Consider the following 16,891-nt stretch of genomic DNA (forward strand, 5'->3'; position numbering starts at 1 on the left):
AGCATCCTTAGTTGACAGCACTGAATAAAAAAAGTGTGGAATTTTAATGTTTCGTTTTAAACATATATTTGAAATATGTAACAACCTGATGTAATGGCATTTCAGAACGAAAATGAAACTTCATATTGAGATTGCAACACTGTTAACCTTATGATATTGTCGAGTATGTCATGCTTTTTCACCTTCTGATATTTGCTTGATACAAAATTTCAGCTATTTCTGTCAATTAGTTTAGAAGTCGGAAGGAGAAATAACTAATGGTTCACCCATACATATATATATAGATATAGATAGATAGAGAGAGAGAGAGAGAGAGAAATTAACTTACCTGATCTTGAATTGAATTTAATGCAATAATAATAATAATAATAATATTACCACCTTTGCCATATATTTTATTTAATTTGTCTCCTTATAGGGCAGAATTTTCGGTTGAATAATAATTACGTGATGTGTACTAGGCATGTTTCGTCACATATGGCAGGAATTTGATTGCTGTGTGGATATGTGCCGCGTGATCAATAAACAAGTGTGATTATCTCGTGGCAATCTTGGACAGCTCCTCTTTCTAATCGCGAGGTTACACTCACGTAAAGTAATGGAAAGAAGTGTCGTGAATACTATGACTAAAATTAAAAAAAAAAAAAAAAAACTAAATGACTATGCGGCAGAAAGCATTATTTTTTCCCTTGCGAAAACCAACCAGTTGAGCACACAAACACTTACAGCTGATCGAAAATATATAGAGGAATGTAATAGTGGAAAGATACAAACGCAGCGTCACACAATTTCTATATTGTTAAGCAGCAGATGTACATTGGCTACCCTTGTCCATCCCTCTATTTACAACTCGTCTCATCTCTATATAGTTTCGAACACAGACGAAGCACCACGCCTTCGACGGCGGTAGACGTCAGTTGCGCAGAAAATGCACACATGTGTCAAAAATTTGTTTTATTCACGTTAGGTTGTGGTTTTAAGGTCGTCATGTAACCGTCCGCCGTGTACACATGCATACGCGTATTCGTGAGTGTAATGAGAGAGAAGGCAAAAGGCTTATGAGGGGGGAGGAGACATTTTATTGAAGAATCATGTGTCATATTTCTTTCAGCACACCTTTCTTAAAATAAAAAAAGAAAGGAAAATATTCATGCTATAAGTACAAAAAGTTAACATTATTTTACTTAATTTTATGTACTTTTTTCACAATTTGAATATCGTATTACACAGACGTAATCCCAGAGCTTAGCATGCGATCTGAAATATAAATTGCCACCAGGAATCGCATCTAGGTCTCCAGCGCCTAAGAAAAAGCGCAATATTTATGCACTCACTAGGGAGTTCTGGGAACTATGCTGACTGAACAAGTGTTTTACACAACAGTACTACAATAGAGTATATTCTACGAAAGTTTCCAAGTAAGTTAGTGCTAAATATTAACAGATTGTTTGCACACATCTTCTGGCGGATGAAGTAGATATATTGACACCGTTGAATATATATATATATATATATATATATATATATATAATACAAAATGCCTCGGTATTTTAAGAGTCTTCATCCCGGTGAAATTAAAATACCGCTAATATTACAGTAATTATGTGATATCTTCAAATAGATAAAAGATAATCGAAATGTGGAACAAGAGCGCCCTAGACACTATTATTTTACATGATAAACCGTTATCACGACTCACTTATCTGCTTTCGATTTCGAGCCATTTTGAAAATCGGAATTTATTTTCGCGTTTCTAAACAGCTGGAAACGGAAATCCACTTGGTGACTTGTGATAACGGTACCTCACGCAAAATAATATTGTCTAGGGCGCTCTTGTTCCATATTTCACTTATCTTTTATCTATTTGAAGATATCACATAATTACTGTAAAATTAGCGGTATTTTAATTTCGCCGGGATGAAGACTCTTAAGAAATTTTCACAGCAGTCTCTGTTTAAAAGATCTGAAATGCACCAATCTGAACAAAACAAATCTACGTATGCAACTTCACAGCTTTAATGCTACTTTAGAGTTTCCTGTTGCTGGTTTGCACTATAAAACAAGTAAGAAAAGATGCACTCAGCAGAAAATTTTTACTTTTGAAAGTAGTAGAATAGCCGCCTCGTTGTCGATGCACTATAAGAATAATGTGCAAGCACAAAATACATTCCTGTGCATAAACCTGGCTTTCATGGATCGTGAAATAAGCTTTTATTCCTCTCACAGGTTCTCAATTTTCTTTTTGAAAAGACAATGAACAAGAACAACAAATTGGTTGCAAATGTATGTAATATACGCCTTTTAAAGTCACAAGATTAAAAAAAATAGATACACAAAAATAAAAATAAAATATGTATGCCCCTATTCTTATTTGACTCAAATTATAGTTGCGCCCAACTACAGCAATTTAGTGAATCATTACAGCATTTAAAGGTCGTTTGATGTGAGCGGCAGCAAATTCTTTGAACTAGAAAGTTAAAAAAAAAATTAAAGAAATAAATAAAAATGCTTCATGGATGTAACTTAGTTAAGGTCGGTATTTGAATTAAACAATAGCTCTTCGGAGCGACTTTGTTCTTCGTTAGCTACCTATATTTTATAAAAGGCGACTAGTTTTTTGTCAATTATGTTCATTACGACATCATTTGTTATGAACAATGACTCGATTCTCCAAAAAGTAGAAATAATAATAACAATAACAATAACAATAATAATAATAATAATAATAATAATAATAATAATAATAATAATAATAATAATAATAATAATAATAATAATAATAATAATAATAATAATAATAATAATAATAAACTACAGTCGGGTAAAAAAAGAGAAAGAGATAGGTATGATATTTGAAGTATTTATATACATCATACATAAACATATTTATTCAACAATAACTACATAAAGACAAAAGAATTAAGCAAGGAACTTCAAAAAAGAAATGAAAAGAAAAGAAATAAAATACAATGATGCAGTAATAACAGTAAGCAACGGACGAAATTGATTTTTTTAAAGTATTATGCGAATTTTTAAACGTTAAGATCATAAGATCTACGCAATAAGAAATCTTGACCATGTTCTGGATACACACTCACTGAAGTTATGACAACAAAACTTATTTGCAGTTAATTAATTAAATAATTAATTAAAGTTATAAAAAAAAAAGACATATTGGGTGTTCAAAAAGAGTCCACGGACCATAGAGCACTAATAAATAGGTGAAAATAAAGCGAGAAAGTGACATCATCACATATAAAGAATCATAGACTTACTAATCCATTAAACAGTTACACCTATCCTTTGCATTGATGTCGATAGATGTCGATACTAGCGCCACCTATTACCGTAACAATCATCAATGTAACGGGGTTTGATGAATTCGTAAACTAATCCAAATGCTTCCAAGTTAATGTATGGCGTTACCACATAGTGAAATTTTTTATTCCTCATAGCGGCTGAAGGAGGTCTAGGAGAGCATACCGGTATATAGCATTTTCGCTTTATTTTGAACTGTAGAAGAGCGCCATGTTGTCCGTGGGCCCACTTTTTGGAACATCCGATATATATATATATATATATATATATATATATATATATATATATATATATATATATATATATATATATATATATATATATTTGTGTGTGTGTGTGATAGCAAATTTGATCTTTGTAAGTTGGTTGATTTACAAAAAAAAAAAAAAAGTAGTTCACTTTCTTTTATGCTGTGTTATACCAGCAGATAGGAGGTTAGGAAAATGGTTGTTTAGTGATAGAGCGTTCACCACCAATTATTTTGCACTCCTTCACTTTAATTTACCGTTCGTGTCTTTAGCTTAAAGTTCATACCAGTCAGACGTCAAAATTAAAGACTTATTTTTATTTTATGACATTAGCACTTCCCAATGCTACAATGAACTCCTTCGTGGCTAAGCGGGTAGCATACGCACCTTTGGCGTGGGAGACCCGGGTTCGATTCCCGGTGGGAGCTCAAGTGGTTCGGATTCCACGTTAATCAGTAGATCCACGTCTCATATAGCCTCGCTGCTAAACGGGACGTTAAACTCAAAATCAATCAATCAATCAATGCTACAACGTTTCACAACATCTGGGAGTTAAAATCGTACTTGTAGGATTGTTGCTGATTTTCTTCATTTTCGTTGTGAAAGCCTACATGTATGACTATATTTCAGTCACAAAGTCTTAACATGCTTGAGAAACGTGTTAGATTGTATCTACTTACTATACTGAAATAGTGAATGGGATGCATTTTGAAGATAAAATATTGAGGTTTTAATAGACACACAATGTCCCTTACACATTTTTCCTCTTATAACCAACAAGAACACAGATGGTGATACTGCACGAGGATCATTTCAAAATATCTCCGAATGACGTAACAAAACATTGATTTTACCTCTTGCAAATCTTATTTATGTTACAATATAGTACGGTATCCTGCTATTATTATACTTGGTTGTGCTAAGTATTTACGCCATCGCGATTATGCTAAGTATTTATGCGAATATTCGCCAATTTTAGCTCTCCGTTCTAAAGAAAATCAAAGGCAATCACTGTACTTTTTCAGTTTTGTCAAAAGGGAAATATGATGGAGTCAAATTTGATGAATAAGATGGATGTGGCAGAAACCATATCTCAACTCATCTATTTTTGCCACTACAACAACGTCAATGTAAGAACAAGCACTGTCGTGATACAAGGTGAGATTCTTTTTTGATAAACCCAATCTTTCTTTGGTCTTTTTCCCTGGTTCCAAAATGTTGTCTAATATTCAGTGGTGATGGTTGCACTAGGTGAAAGATAGTCAATAAAAATAATACATTTCGTATTTCCCCCTCTGCACCCTCTCCCATCCAAAAATAAAAAAAATGAAGCCATCATTAGATCTTCCCAGCAGATTTTACACGCATGGTATCCTTTGGGAGTGGAATCAAGATGTTTCCATCAATTTGACTTCTATTTATTTTCAAGAATTTAGTAAATTACTCATGTTTCATCATTTTTATGAATCGATGCATAGAATCAATTTTTTTTTTTCAAACGAGCTGAGTTATATTTGGAGATAAGCATTATCATTTTTTATTCTTGGTGAACAATCGCACCACCCGTATTCGAAACAGTTACTTCGTTGTATAATTTTTGGACTAAAATGTAAAACAGCTGTTCATCTGAATCTCTTAGTGCCACTGAAATATCATTCATTTTAATCGGTTACCCTGCAATAACGTATTGTGCAACTTTTCATTAATGTACTGTATGCTGCGATTTTGGTCGTTCACTTCGTGAGCTATCTTCCAAGCTCTCACGACCATGCTGAAACTTAGATATCAACTTCACAAAAAATGAAACTTACAAAGCTGAGTCCCCTGGTGTATTTTCGATGTCTTTATGCGTTTCTTTTGTCTCAAACCTTTCTTCACCATTGAGATTCAAAGTTTGTTATTAAAAAAAAAAAAAAAAAAAAAAAAAAAAAAAAAAGTGGACTAAAATTGCACGATTACAATTACTTGTAACTTCAGTTGTTGATTACCGATCTAGACAATAATGCCAAGTTGCCATAACAAAAGATGGCCCATAATGCACTCTGTTTAGTACTAATACTGACATCTGTGGATATAGAAAATTACGTCATTTCAACACATATGACTATCTATTCGATATATTGATCCCTATTACAGTCCTTCATCAGCACACTATTAATAATTCAATGAGTTTCAACTTTTTTTTCACTCTTTCTTTTTCTGCAAAGTCTGAAACCTTCTTGCTTTTATCTGCAGTGTACACGAGAGGAAGATGATAACTGTGTTTCCTTTCCTAGAAGGTCATTGTATTATGGGAATAATCCTTTATTTTTGTAGACTTGTATTTAGTTTTTTGAATGTAAATTGGAGTAAAAATAAACGACCTGACACGTTTAATTAGCTTCAACAACAACGTAACGAACATTTTTTAGTTTGCATTATAGTTCAACACAACTTACTCACATACATTTTATAATTTATCTCAAAAATTTAATCTTGTTTTGAAAATCTTAATGCTTAAGTTCTAAAAATTAAGGAAAACACGGAGAATCAAAGATATCTGACAATGCTGTGATTGGGTCACTACTTGTGGGTTTCTTTGCTCTGCGCCCCACTGGTAGAGCATTCGACTGTGGTGCATGGGGTTGATGGTTTGATCCCAGTTCGCGCCAAGTGAGCTTTGTGATGGACAAACACTGTGTGCGTGGGTTTACTCGGGATTCTCCCATTTCCTCCCAGTTTCTTCATTCTACCATTTCCTTCATTTCTCACCATAATCGTCTCCTTTTCTATAATCCGAATAACTGTGGAACGTAAAACAAATGATTTCATTTCGTTTTCCAATGAACAGCTCAAAGAGATACTGCATAGGTATGCAAAAGAAAAAAAGAGACAAAAAGGTAAGAATCTAACCGTTTTTGACGCGATATCTATAAGGAGCTGTCAAAGTGTTTGCTGCCAATGTTCTGGGATATTGCAGATACACAAGTGACAGTTTTACAACATAGATGGTTCTTCTGAACTTCTTGTTAAAAGACAGATATGTTTACTCTCCATTTACATGTTGATATATATATATAATGGATTTCAAACTCTACTTGTCGAGGAGATTGAAGGCGAAAAGAAAATGAAAATGTTCCAAGTACTAGCATTCAAACATACCTCCACTGAGGAATAACGCAGAAATTAATTTGTAATTGGTTCCATTCAAAAGGATTTCTGCATCAACAACACCCACAGAAGAACACCTGAACTAATACAAATACTACCTCTCATACACACACTTATACACAAAAAGCTACTCGGGCTGTCATTTCACATAATACGTGCATGTTTACATAGGCAGCCTCAATATAAACGCACTTCAGTAATAACACACAAACACATGTACAAAACAACATAGAAATGTAGGTTTGAAAGGATCGAAAGGAAGAATGTAATTTGAGAAATGAAAATGGACACATTAGTTCTTTTGATGAATAAAATTACCTCTGTCGATATATATAAATTAAGACATGGGAAAGAAGAGTATGTCACAAAACTTTTTCAGCAAGCAATGATTATTACACTTTCGTAATATTTTATTATTATAACTGCTTACTCATGACAACAAAATTCTGTCGATAAAGAAGGTTACTTAGTTGGTTGTCTTGAGTTTGTCTTTCTTCTTCAGCACTGAGACTATGTAAGGCATGGATCTGTAGTTCCGAACCACCGAAATACGTCCAAATATTAAGTCTCTCCCTCTTATACCGGGAAACTAACCCAGGACTCCGTGTACCAAATGTGCGCATTAACCACAAAATCAGCGGGAAAGATTCTAAAAAAGTTTAAGAACTAACTTGAACTACTATAAATGTTTCTTTAAATACATCTAAAACCAAATTTAACCTAATTATGTAGAAAGACATTTTACGGTTATATTCTATGCATACTTGCTGGCAAGAAAACAATACCCTGGGGAAAAAAATGTTTGTGCATATAATAGCACTTTTGTCATTCATCCCGAGTTCTCTTGAAATTAATGAAATGATTAGCGTTCTTGGCTATCAATGCAGGACACCAGAGTCCGATTCCCGGAGGAGAGGTCCCACGTTAACCAATAACTGAACTTGTCACATGCTGACAATGGATATTAAACCCCAAACAAACTTATCCCTTTTCGGAAATTAAAAAAAATAAAAAAGCAGTAATTTGGGTTGCCGGTAAAGATGGTTGAATTCGAATATCTTATTCAGATACGGAATGGGATAACATATAACATCCTGATTGTATCAGTAATTCAAGTTGTACTTGTTATCTGGATAATGCATGTTATCCGTTATTCTTTACTTTTATCTGGATATTTCTGACCTTATTAAATATGCACATATAAAAGCTTCATTGACTTCGGCATCTTATTCTGTTTCATCAATATTATCACAAACTTTTAGTTATTCTGTGACGTGAGTGTTTTTGCACTTATTTATGACTCCATGTCAATACAATTTGAATCCAATATTAACTAGTGTGTGGTTTTTAAAGTCTGATTCTGGTCTCGTTTTAGAAACACGCATATTATCCATACGTGCAAATGATACAATCTATTGCACTAAAAACCAGAGAGAGTGCTTCCCTTACGAAACACTAGTGCAATTCCAGAAATCATGGTCTTGTTTGTCTTTTCCAATGAACAAGTCACGTCAGTTAGAGCACTCCCATAGGGATTTCTAGTTCTACCTTTTCTCCCGCCTATTTGCATACAAACACTTTCGATTCGAACTTGAAACCGTAACACGAAATATAATCATCCAGGAATCCAACAGCAACACAAACTGATTTGGAATATAATATTTATCGCGAACTTCTGACGTGATTTTTGCTTCACTTATATAAAAATATCACTAAGTGATCGCTCATGTCAAAATTTCACTAATAACGGAAGATAAGAAGGGGGAAATGTGTTGTTTTCATATTATAGCGATTGAATTAATCGTACAGTCCCGGTCAGAAGTAAACTCTAACAGAAATCCTTTACACTGATTGGTTTCAATGAGAAATTAACTACTACAAGTAAAATTTTATCTAAAGAAAATACCACACTTTGAAAACATAACATTTATGTTCAATGTTTTAAGCCTCGTATCTATAGATGTAGCAGCAATTTCCAGACCTTACACCTCACTGTGATTTCTTGGATAATGACAGGAACTCTTCCATCAGGAATAAATATACATTGTACTTTCAAAGTCGAGTCACCACTTTCATGAACTATTTCGAGACGAGACAGTGTCAACTACTGCTTTGTAATCAACCTTAATCACGTGTTTCCGCACTTTCAACCTAACACTTCACAGATTATTGACCGACTGTTGTGCATATTCCCTTAACTTATGTGCCTAATATAGTCTTGGTCTGTAGCCATAATCATATTCAAAAGTAATAGGTAATCACTGTCTAGTCACTTGCTTCCACGTAATATGGCCCTCACGCATTTTTTTCTTTTTTTACATTGTGAACGAGTTATACCCTTTAATACTGGATTAATTATTGTTGCCTTCTCTCTCTGCCTCTCTTGTAATAGTTTTGTCATACCTTCTACCATGATGCTCAGAAATCAATTTCCATTCAATGTGCTAACCATTTAATTTGGAACATTCGAATATTTCTTCCAATATTCTTACTTTTTATACTTAAAAATGTAAAAGGCACACTTTTAACTCAACACAGGTGGTTACAACTAATCCCAAGAAATATCAAGAAGTATTTGATGAATCATCATCAATTTTGACAAGAATGTAGAGGGTTAAAAGATAGAAATCGAGTTGATTGATGGAGGAGTTCCATCCAGCTGATAACAAGATATATCTCCTCTCTGTATTTGCATAGGGGGTAATTATAAGCTAGCTGTAAATACAAGTTGTTGCCGGGTTCTAATTCAGAACCTGGATAAAAAGAGAGGAAGAGGATGTCGTTAAGTGAAAATCCCTACAACCATTCCATTGTCCGGATATCTATCTTCTGATGTTATATAATCCCACATAATAAAGGTTTAATGTTGGTTGCATATGTCGGGGTTATGCAATGTTGGTTGCATACGTTGGGGTTGTGCAAAGTTGGTTGCATATGTGCCAGGCATTCTTAGAAATAATCAGAAACGTGCATACATTTTGACCTCCCCGCCAGCTCCTCTGGAGCAGAAAACTAATAAAAAAAAAAGACTTCGTATGCGGTTAGATATGGTGAATATCTATTTGTTACAAAATTTGATGGCTCCGGATGACTATTTTCTAAGCACAAATCTTATGAAAGACACACGCATTATTATTATTATTATTATTATTATTATTATTATTATTATTATTATTATTATTATTATTATTATTATTTTGATGAAGTACTCGTCGTTCCTCGGGTAAAATAAGATTAATAAAAATATCTGAAAGGTATGTTCGAATCCCTCTTTCTCCTCTTTAGGACATAAGTTTCAATCAAAGTGAAATGATAAAAGAAAAACACAGCCCGATCCAAGAGGTAATTATGTTGAAAAACAATCATTTCAAACGGTTTAGCTATTTTTCAGTGATGATGAAAGAGACAACATCGATTTGAATGTGCACAAATATATTTAATTCGCCCTTAGAAGTGAAATTTTCAAACACCTTGTACGTGTCAAATTATTTCTAATGTGGAGTTCATATATCGAGTTTAATCTTCCTAACGTGAGAGGTTTCTAAGATACACTATTTTTGGCATAAATGTTGAGTTCTCTCCTTTCCCTCTATGATGCGTACAAATAATTGTATACAGCCTACTGTCTCTTCCTTACAGTTACGTAGAGGTATCTCACGCCAATGATGTGAACTTGTATACGAGACAAACAAACCCTTCTTTCTGTTTTATATATAAGACTATCCTTTGGCCAGCTGAGGGCTTGGCCCTCAGACCCCCCGCGTTCTCTCAGCCTACGGCCACGCATCTCATATGTATCGGCCTTTGCTTCTTAATACTCTGGTTAATCACTCGCAATTTATTTATTTATTTATTATTATTATTATTATTATTATTATTATTATTATTATTATTATTATTATTATTATTATTATTATTATTATTATTATTATTATTATTATTTTACAGAAGCCTTTGTTTTGTCATTCGCAATGTATCGACTTATTGTCTGCTGATGTTGGATTCTCATTTTAAGAGAGGGGGAGATTTTTCAGTTGCCCACAAAACTCATTATTATTATTTTTTTTTTAATTTTAGTGACTTACTTATGTAACGCTAACGAAAACGTACAAACATGCGTAATTTCTCGTTTTTATTTCAATTCCAAGTGCCTAAAACATGAAATTGTAGGTCCAAAAATAGGCCCACTTAAATAACATGGGGAATATATATATATATATATATATATATATATATATATATTCACTTTGGGTGATCTTCCTGTGGGTTAGACCTAAAACCTACAATCATGCTAAATTTCAACTTTCTACGTCAACTAGATGAACCTCTTATTTTTTGTGAGTGAGTGAGTTCATGTAGTTTTATATATAATTATTAGGATTCTGCGTATCTTTTAGCCAGTTTTTGAACTTCACATTATTATCATAATTATTTTATTTACATTCATCAATAGGAGCTATATCATCTTCAAAGCGAAAAGTTCACGAAACACCATGTTAGTTGGTGTACAAACTTAGGAGACGCAACCATTCAATACAAGAAACAAAAAAAAAAGTGTATTCTTTTTGCCATTCTTCCATGCTAAGCACACAAGAAGATAAACGTACGAAAAATCTCATTTAATAACAGCATTTCGGATGATGGATGCCTGCACGTACTCAGCACCCATCCACCCACCACACACACATAAACGTAAAAATTCATTAAAAAATAGAAGAGGCAAGAAAATCATCTTTGCTAAGGCATTCTTTTTTGACGTCATGGTCCTACATCCTCTCAACCCGGAGCCGTCACACTTTGATGCGGTTGTTACAACCTGAAAGCATTTGACGAAAACCAAGTTTCGCGAGGCTAAAGCCGGGAGGGAACCATAGTAAATGTTTTTAAAAGTCTTCCTAAACTTCATTAGAAGGTTCCACTATTTAAGAAAAAAAAAAATCTTTCCATTTCATTACTGTTTTCTCTTCTTCTTTTCGCGATCTCTTTAAGTTTCCCACCTTTCAATTCTCTCTCTTTTTTATTATTTTTTTCGTTTTTGTTTTGGAAGCATCCTTGTTCGAAGCAAAGAATTCTAATTGAAAACGATATTCCTTGAAAACCTGTCTTGAGTAACATCCATTAAACCTGGCCCTCTAGAGTGTCTTTTTCCTTTACATTGGAAGCTGCCAGGTATGACAAATGCGCCGCTCGTCTTCTCTCTAATCCTACCACACATAAACAACAAATTAGATTATGCTGGCGAGTTTTCGTTCTGGGAAAATACATTTGAGTTTCCCCACGAAAAAATAGAAAAGCAAAGAAAAGGAAAGAAATCTGCAAAATCAATGATTCATTTTTTTTTTCCTATTCGGAAGATGTTTATGTGAATTTGCTGTCTTCCTTTTCCATTTTTTTTTTAAATAACGGAAAAGTAAAGGAAACTACAAATATTTTGGTATTCATAAAAATCTAAATACATTCGAAATTACTAATAAAATGCTCAGTTTCTTTGAAATATTATTTATCCCGCTATCATTCGAATTTCCGGAAACTGACACTAAACATAAGAAAGTACTATAGTCTTATAAGGTATTCTGTGGAATTTCTAATTTTTTTAATTTTAATATTTTCTTTACTACATGAAACGAAATGTAATTATTCGAATGTACAATTGCGTTCAAGAGAAATGATAATACGTAGAAGTATTATATATATATTCTTACCTAAAATAAACGGAAATAATATGGAAGTGTCCTTCTGAAATCAATTAGGTACAGCAAGTAAGGATGAAGTAACGCCAACATACCAAATTATCCTCTAATTCTTGGAAAGCCTTTTTCTTAACAAAATATTAATATTTGATTGTATCTTGTAAGACACTTCAACCTGAATATTTATTTTTAAAATTTGGCTCACATCATTACATCTTAATTCGTTTGAAGTCTCTCGCTTCGCGTGGATAAAAGGCGAACAAACTTCGCCAGCCATATGCTTCATATACATTCTAGACATTTATCAAAATAAGCTAAAGAGAAACTTTCCCACATGGTTTTGATTAAATTTCTTCAACTAAATACTGTTCTGTCTTTAAAAGAAGGTATTACGTAATTGGACCTGGAGACGGCTTCTCTTTTGAAATTACGTATCGTTGCTTATTAAACGAGACATATGACCTATTCAACAATATGCGCGACTGAGAGAAGTGCAAGTAGCATCCTGATAAACTCCAGCTGAGATCAAACAATTTTAATAACAGTTGCTAATTTTAAATTTAATTTACATCTGTAAATTTAAAAAAAAAATGAGGAAATAAAATAAATGAATGTAACATTCAGCGTTAATTTTCTACATTTTGAGGTTAGGTGAAGTGTGTGGCATACTCAACAGAAATATGCAAGGTACTGCATACCTCACAAAATTATGCAAAAGGGTTGCTACTTAACGAATATTTTGATTCTTGATGATGTTAGAAATATATGCTTTGCTTGAAAACGACTACTTGAACCCTTATTAACCTTAGTCCATTGAACTTTTTGCACCTCGGAAACTTTTACTTTGCTTCAAAATTACCTTTATTATGTTCATTATGTTTTTTTATTTATTTTAACTTTACACTATCGCTATATAAGAGAAAGATTCAGAAAATAAAGAACGAGAGAAACAGTAGAAAATCACATTACTTAAAACATGAGGCAATTCTTACCTTCTTCAGAATACCCTCGCTAGTTCCCAAAAATGCCACCGTATGTCGCTCCGTTGTTGCCATAGAAACAGACGTAATGGAAGTGTTCGGAAAATGGATGGCTGCTTGGTTACTTATTGGTGTAACTCCGGAAATTTTCAAGCCAGCTTCACAAAAATTCAATATGTTCCCGGTCGTCTGAAAGGAGAAAAAAATAAGAGATGAACAATATTTGAAATATTATCTGTATGTATGTGTCACACATATGCTAATCTATTTTTAGTGCCGTTTCTCTTTTCACCAAAGACAAGATAAATCTGAACAAATCACATAAATGGATATTTTAGTTTTTAATTTAAATTCTAAGTTTTCTAGTTTAGTCAAGTAAAAAGTTGCCTTTCTATCAAAAGGACAGAAAATTATTTTTTTAAAAAAGTATATAAATCTGAATTTTGCTTTATAACTGCTAGCTGGAGTAAAGAAGTATAATAAAAACAAGTGAACACTATTTATGCAGCATAATTTCAGACAAATGTGTCTCGAACCTACATAACATCTATATACTGATAGTAATATTATTATGTTTCTGATTAACGATGTACTATACTTGATTGGTTCTAACACCTTTGTCCTTCAATAATGGGCTTCAAGCGTTGCAATATTATAGACGACGTATAAACACTATAAGTTTCATGAATTTGTATATACGTAGAAAAGGTAAGATAATACATTCACAAAACAAAGAAAGTGACTTCCACCAATCAACCAATAAAAAACAAAGAATTTTTTGCAAACGTATGAGAAGTCAGATATATTTGGCAGCACAGCAAATCAGTCTAGAAATCTCGTTTCGTAACAGGTGCTATTAACTCATTGGCTGCAACTGACAAACAAAAAGACAGGAAGCCAGTTTCACAGAGCCTAGTATAAGCAAACCTAAAGTCAAACTTCGAATATTGTTATTAATTTCTTTTTTTCTTTTTTTTTAAATGTAAATATTATCGAACTAATTTAATATCTTAAAATGTTATTAGTTAGTAATGAAAAATAGACAATTTAAAGGGAAAAAAGAACATTATTTAGACCTACTTATGTTTTTCTGATTGCAAAAAAAAAAAAAAAAAAAAAAAACGTTCCTAAACCTGGTCTCTTTATTATTTTTTTTTTACAAAAAAGTTGGAGTTTAATCTTTACTATAAAGTAAATGTTTTTAAGAGTAAATTAGCAAGCTACTTTTTTGAACCTACTATTTTAAAGAAACGGCTTTAAACAAAGATAATAATTAGTCGAAATATCTTGATACACATATGTTTCACTGCTTCTTTCTAACTAAAAATGGAATTTTCAACCCATATATATATATATATATATATATATATATATATATATATATATATATATATATATATATATATATATTGTATGTTGCCGGAACAAACCCATTTTCTCTATATAGATTTTGTATTGATTCAGTTTCTTCGACTGTCATATGCATGCTAACTCACGATTCAATGTAATCTACGTATTTATGGTATTGACATTTTCTTCATCTTCTTTCACCCACATACTACACTCCGAAGTTTCCGAAAAGATAAAATACCATCTTCTTTTTTTTAAAGAAAAAAAAGAAAAAGAAAAACTATAATTACAATTGTCGAACGGACCTTCAGTTTGATTCAATATCAGACTATGAGTTTGCCGGGAAATGATACCAGCAAATACAAAATAGATATATTTTACAACAAATTTATTTCACATTTTACGTTAAATTGTGAAAAGGAATGATTGTAGATTGGAAGAAAACAACACAAACAACTTTCTTCGGATAGATCAGGCGTATAAAGCCAATTCTGCAGATGGTACGTATCACTTTAAACTATAACTGTGCGTATATATAATCTAATATAAATAAAATAAGGAGCTAGTTCGTCTATTTGTGCAGCTTGGGGACCAGATGACTGAACCGAGGATTACCAAATTTTTATCACGGTTACCTTGGCCTAAGCCCCAGATCAAGAAGAAGCGTTATCTTTTTCAAATTTTGAACCAGGGGTTTCTCGGGGGGTGCGTTTACCGGGACATTACCGGGACCGGGACCGGGACATTACCGGGACATAAGTAGTAGAAAATTACCGACATTAGTGTCGAATTCATAGTCTTCTCGATTGCAAAGGTCAATGGTCAAATTCCGATCGCATCAACTTTCAAATTCACCCCATTCCGCTGCGGGCTGGTAGTCATCAGGGGGGATACCGAGACATGTAAAACTAATCCAAAATGACCGAACTTTGTGTCAAATCTATAGTTTTCGCTGAGATCAATGGTGACACTTCCGTTAATGATTACTTTCAAATTCAGCTACCATTGTATGCAAGCCGGGGTTCATCTGCGGGTGGAGAGGTCACTGAAACATCGATAATGTAAAAATCATCGAAAATTACCGATATTAGTTTCAAATCTACAGTTTTCGCGGTCGTTGAGATGAATGGTGATACTCCCAAATGCGTTGACTTCCAAATACAGCTCCTATGCGAAGAATGGATATTTCAGCTAAGGATTATCACATTATATATATATATATATATATATATATATATATATATATATATATATATATATATATATATAGTGATAATCCTTTTAACTACTATGCGCACGTGTTCACGGGTTCCATTCCCGATGGGAGAACACTAAAATATTACTTTCCCAATCATTCACTTTGATTAATTATCTAGTAATCTAAAGTACATAACAGTGAGTCGTAAAAATTAAAATTCTTATGGGATTAAATTTCATGCAAGTTACACAGAACTGTTCAGAATTATTATTTGCTGAAAGTTTGCACACGTGGGTTCACTTTATTACTACAATGGCTAATTATTGTATATGTTAATTCAGTTAGTTAAAATGTTATTACAATCCATTCTCTGTTTATTTTTATTCCTTCGTTGGACTGCACAACAACTAGGATGAGGAATGTAAATCGAGTTCCAAGATGATTCCCCCATACAGGGTTGCTCATGAGACAAGACCTGACATCATTTTCAAGAAGAGACGGACGGAACTCTTCCGATAGAAACTGACACATTTTTCGGAACGAAATATCACTTGTGACGAACACATTTATGGGGAGAGATAGCCTATGCTCATGTGTCATATCTGTTCCTAATTCTCCTATCTTTTCTGTGATCTTTTTAAACCACAAGGCAAATCATTTCTTATACTACGTCCAAAATACATTGGAATCCTGTTTTTTTTTTTTTTTTCCTGACAGCGAACTCAATCAGTATCGTGTCTGGTCAGAGGAAATATGCGTAACCGTTCGCGATCACCAGATGGTGTCGGCATTGCTACTTGAAAGAAGGAAATAGTGAAACTCGTTATAGGTAACTAGCATTAAGAGCGAAAGTATGTGCTGACCACCCACTACCCCAAATCAGAGGCACAATCCAGCTGGTAAGCCGAGGCTCTTTGAGGGTTGTTGCGCCAGTGTTTGTTACTCAAGCAGTTTCTT

General features: G+C 33.2%; 1 protein-coding gene across 1 annotated transcript in view; it reads right to left on the minus strand.

The window, feature by feature from the left end:
* PlexB (plexin B) overlaps positions 1–16,891 on the minus strand; it is a 461,345-nt gene that overhangs the window by 312,486 nt on the left and 131,968 nt on the right. The window contains 1 exon segment of the mRNA XM_081761825.1: positions 13,399–13,575. Coding sequence (XP_081617951.1) covers positions 13,399–13,575 — 177 coding nt within the window.

This window comes from Thermobia domestica, chromosome 6, assembly GCF_964235325.1.
Source record: "Thermobia domestica chromosome 6, izTheDome1.hap1.1, whole genome shotgun sequence".
NCBI lineage: Eukaryota > Metazoa > Arthropoda > Insecta > Zygentoma > Lepismatidae > Thermobia > Thermobia domestica.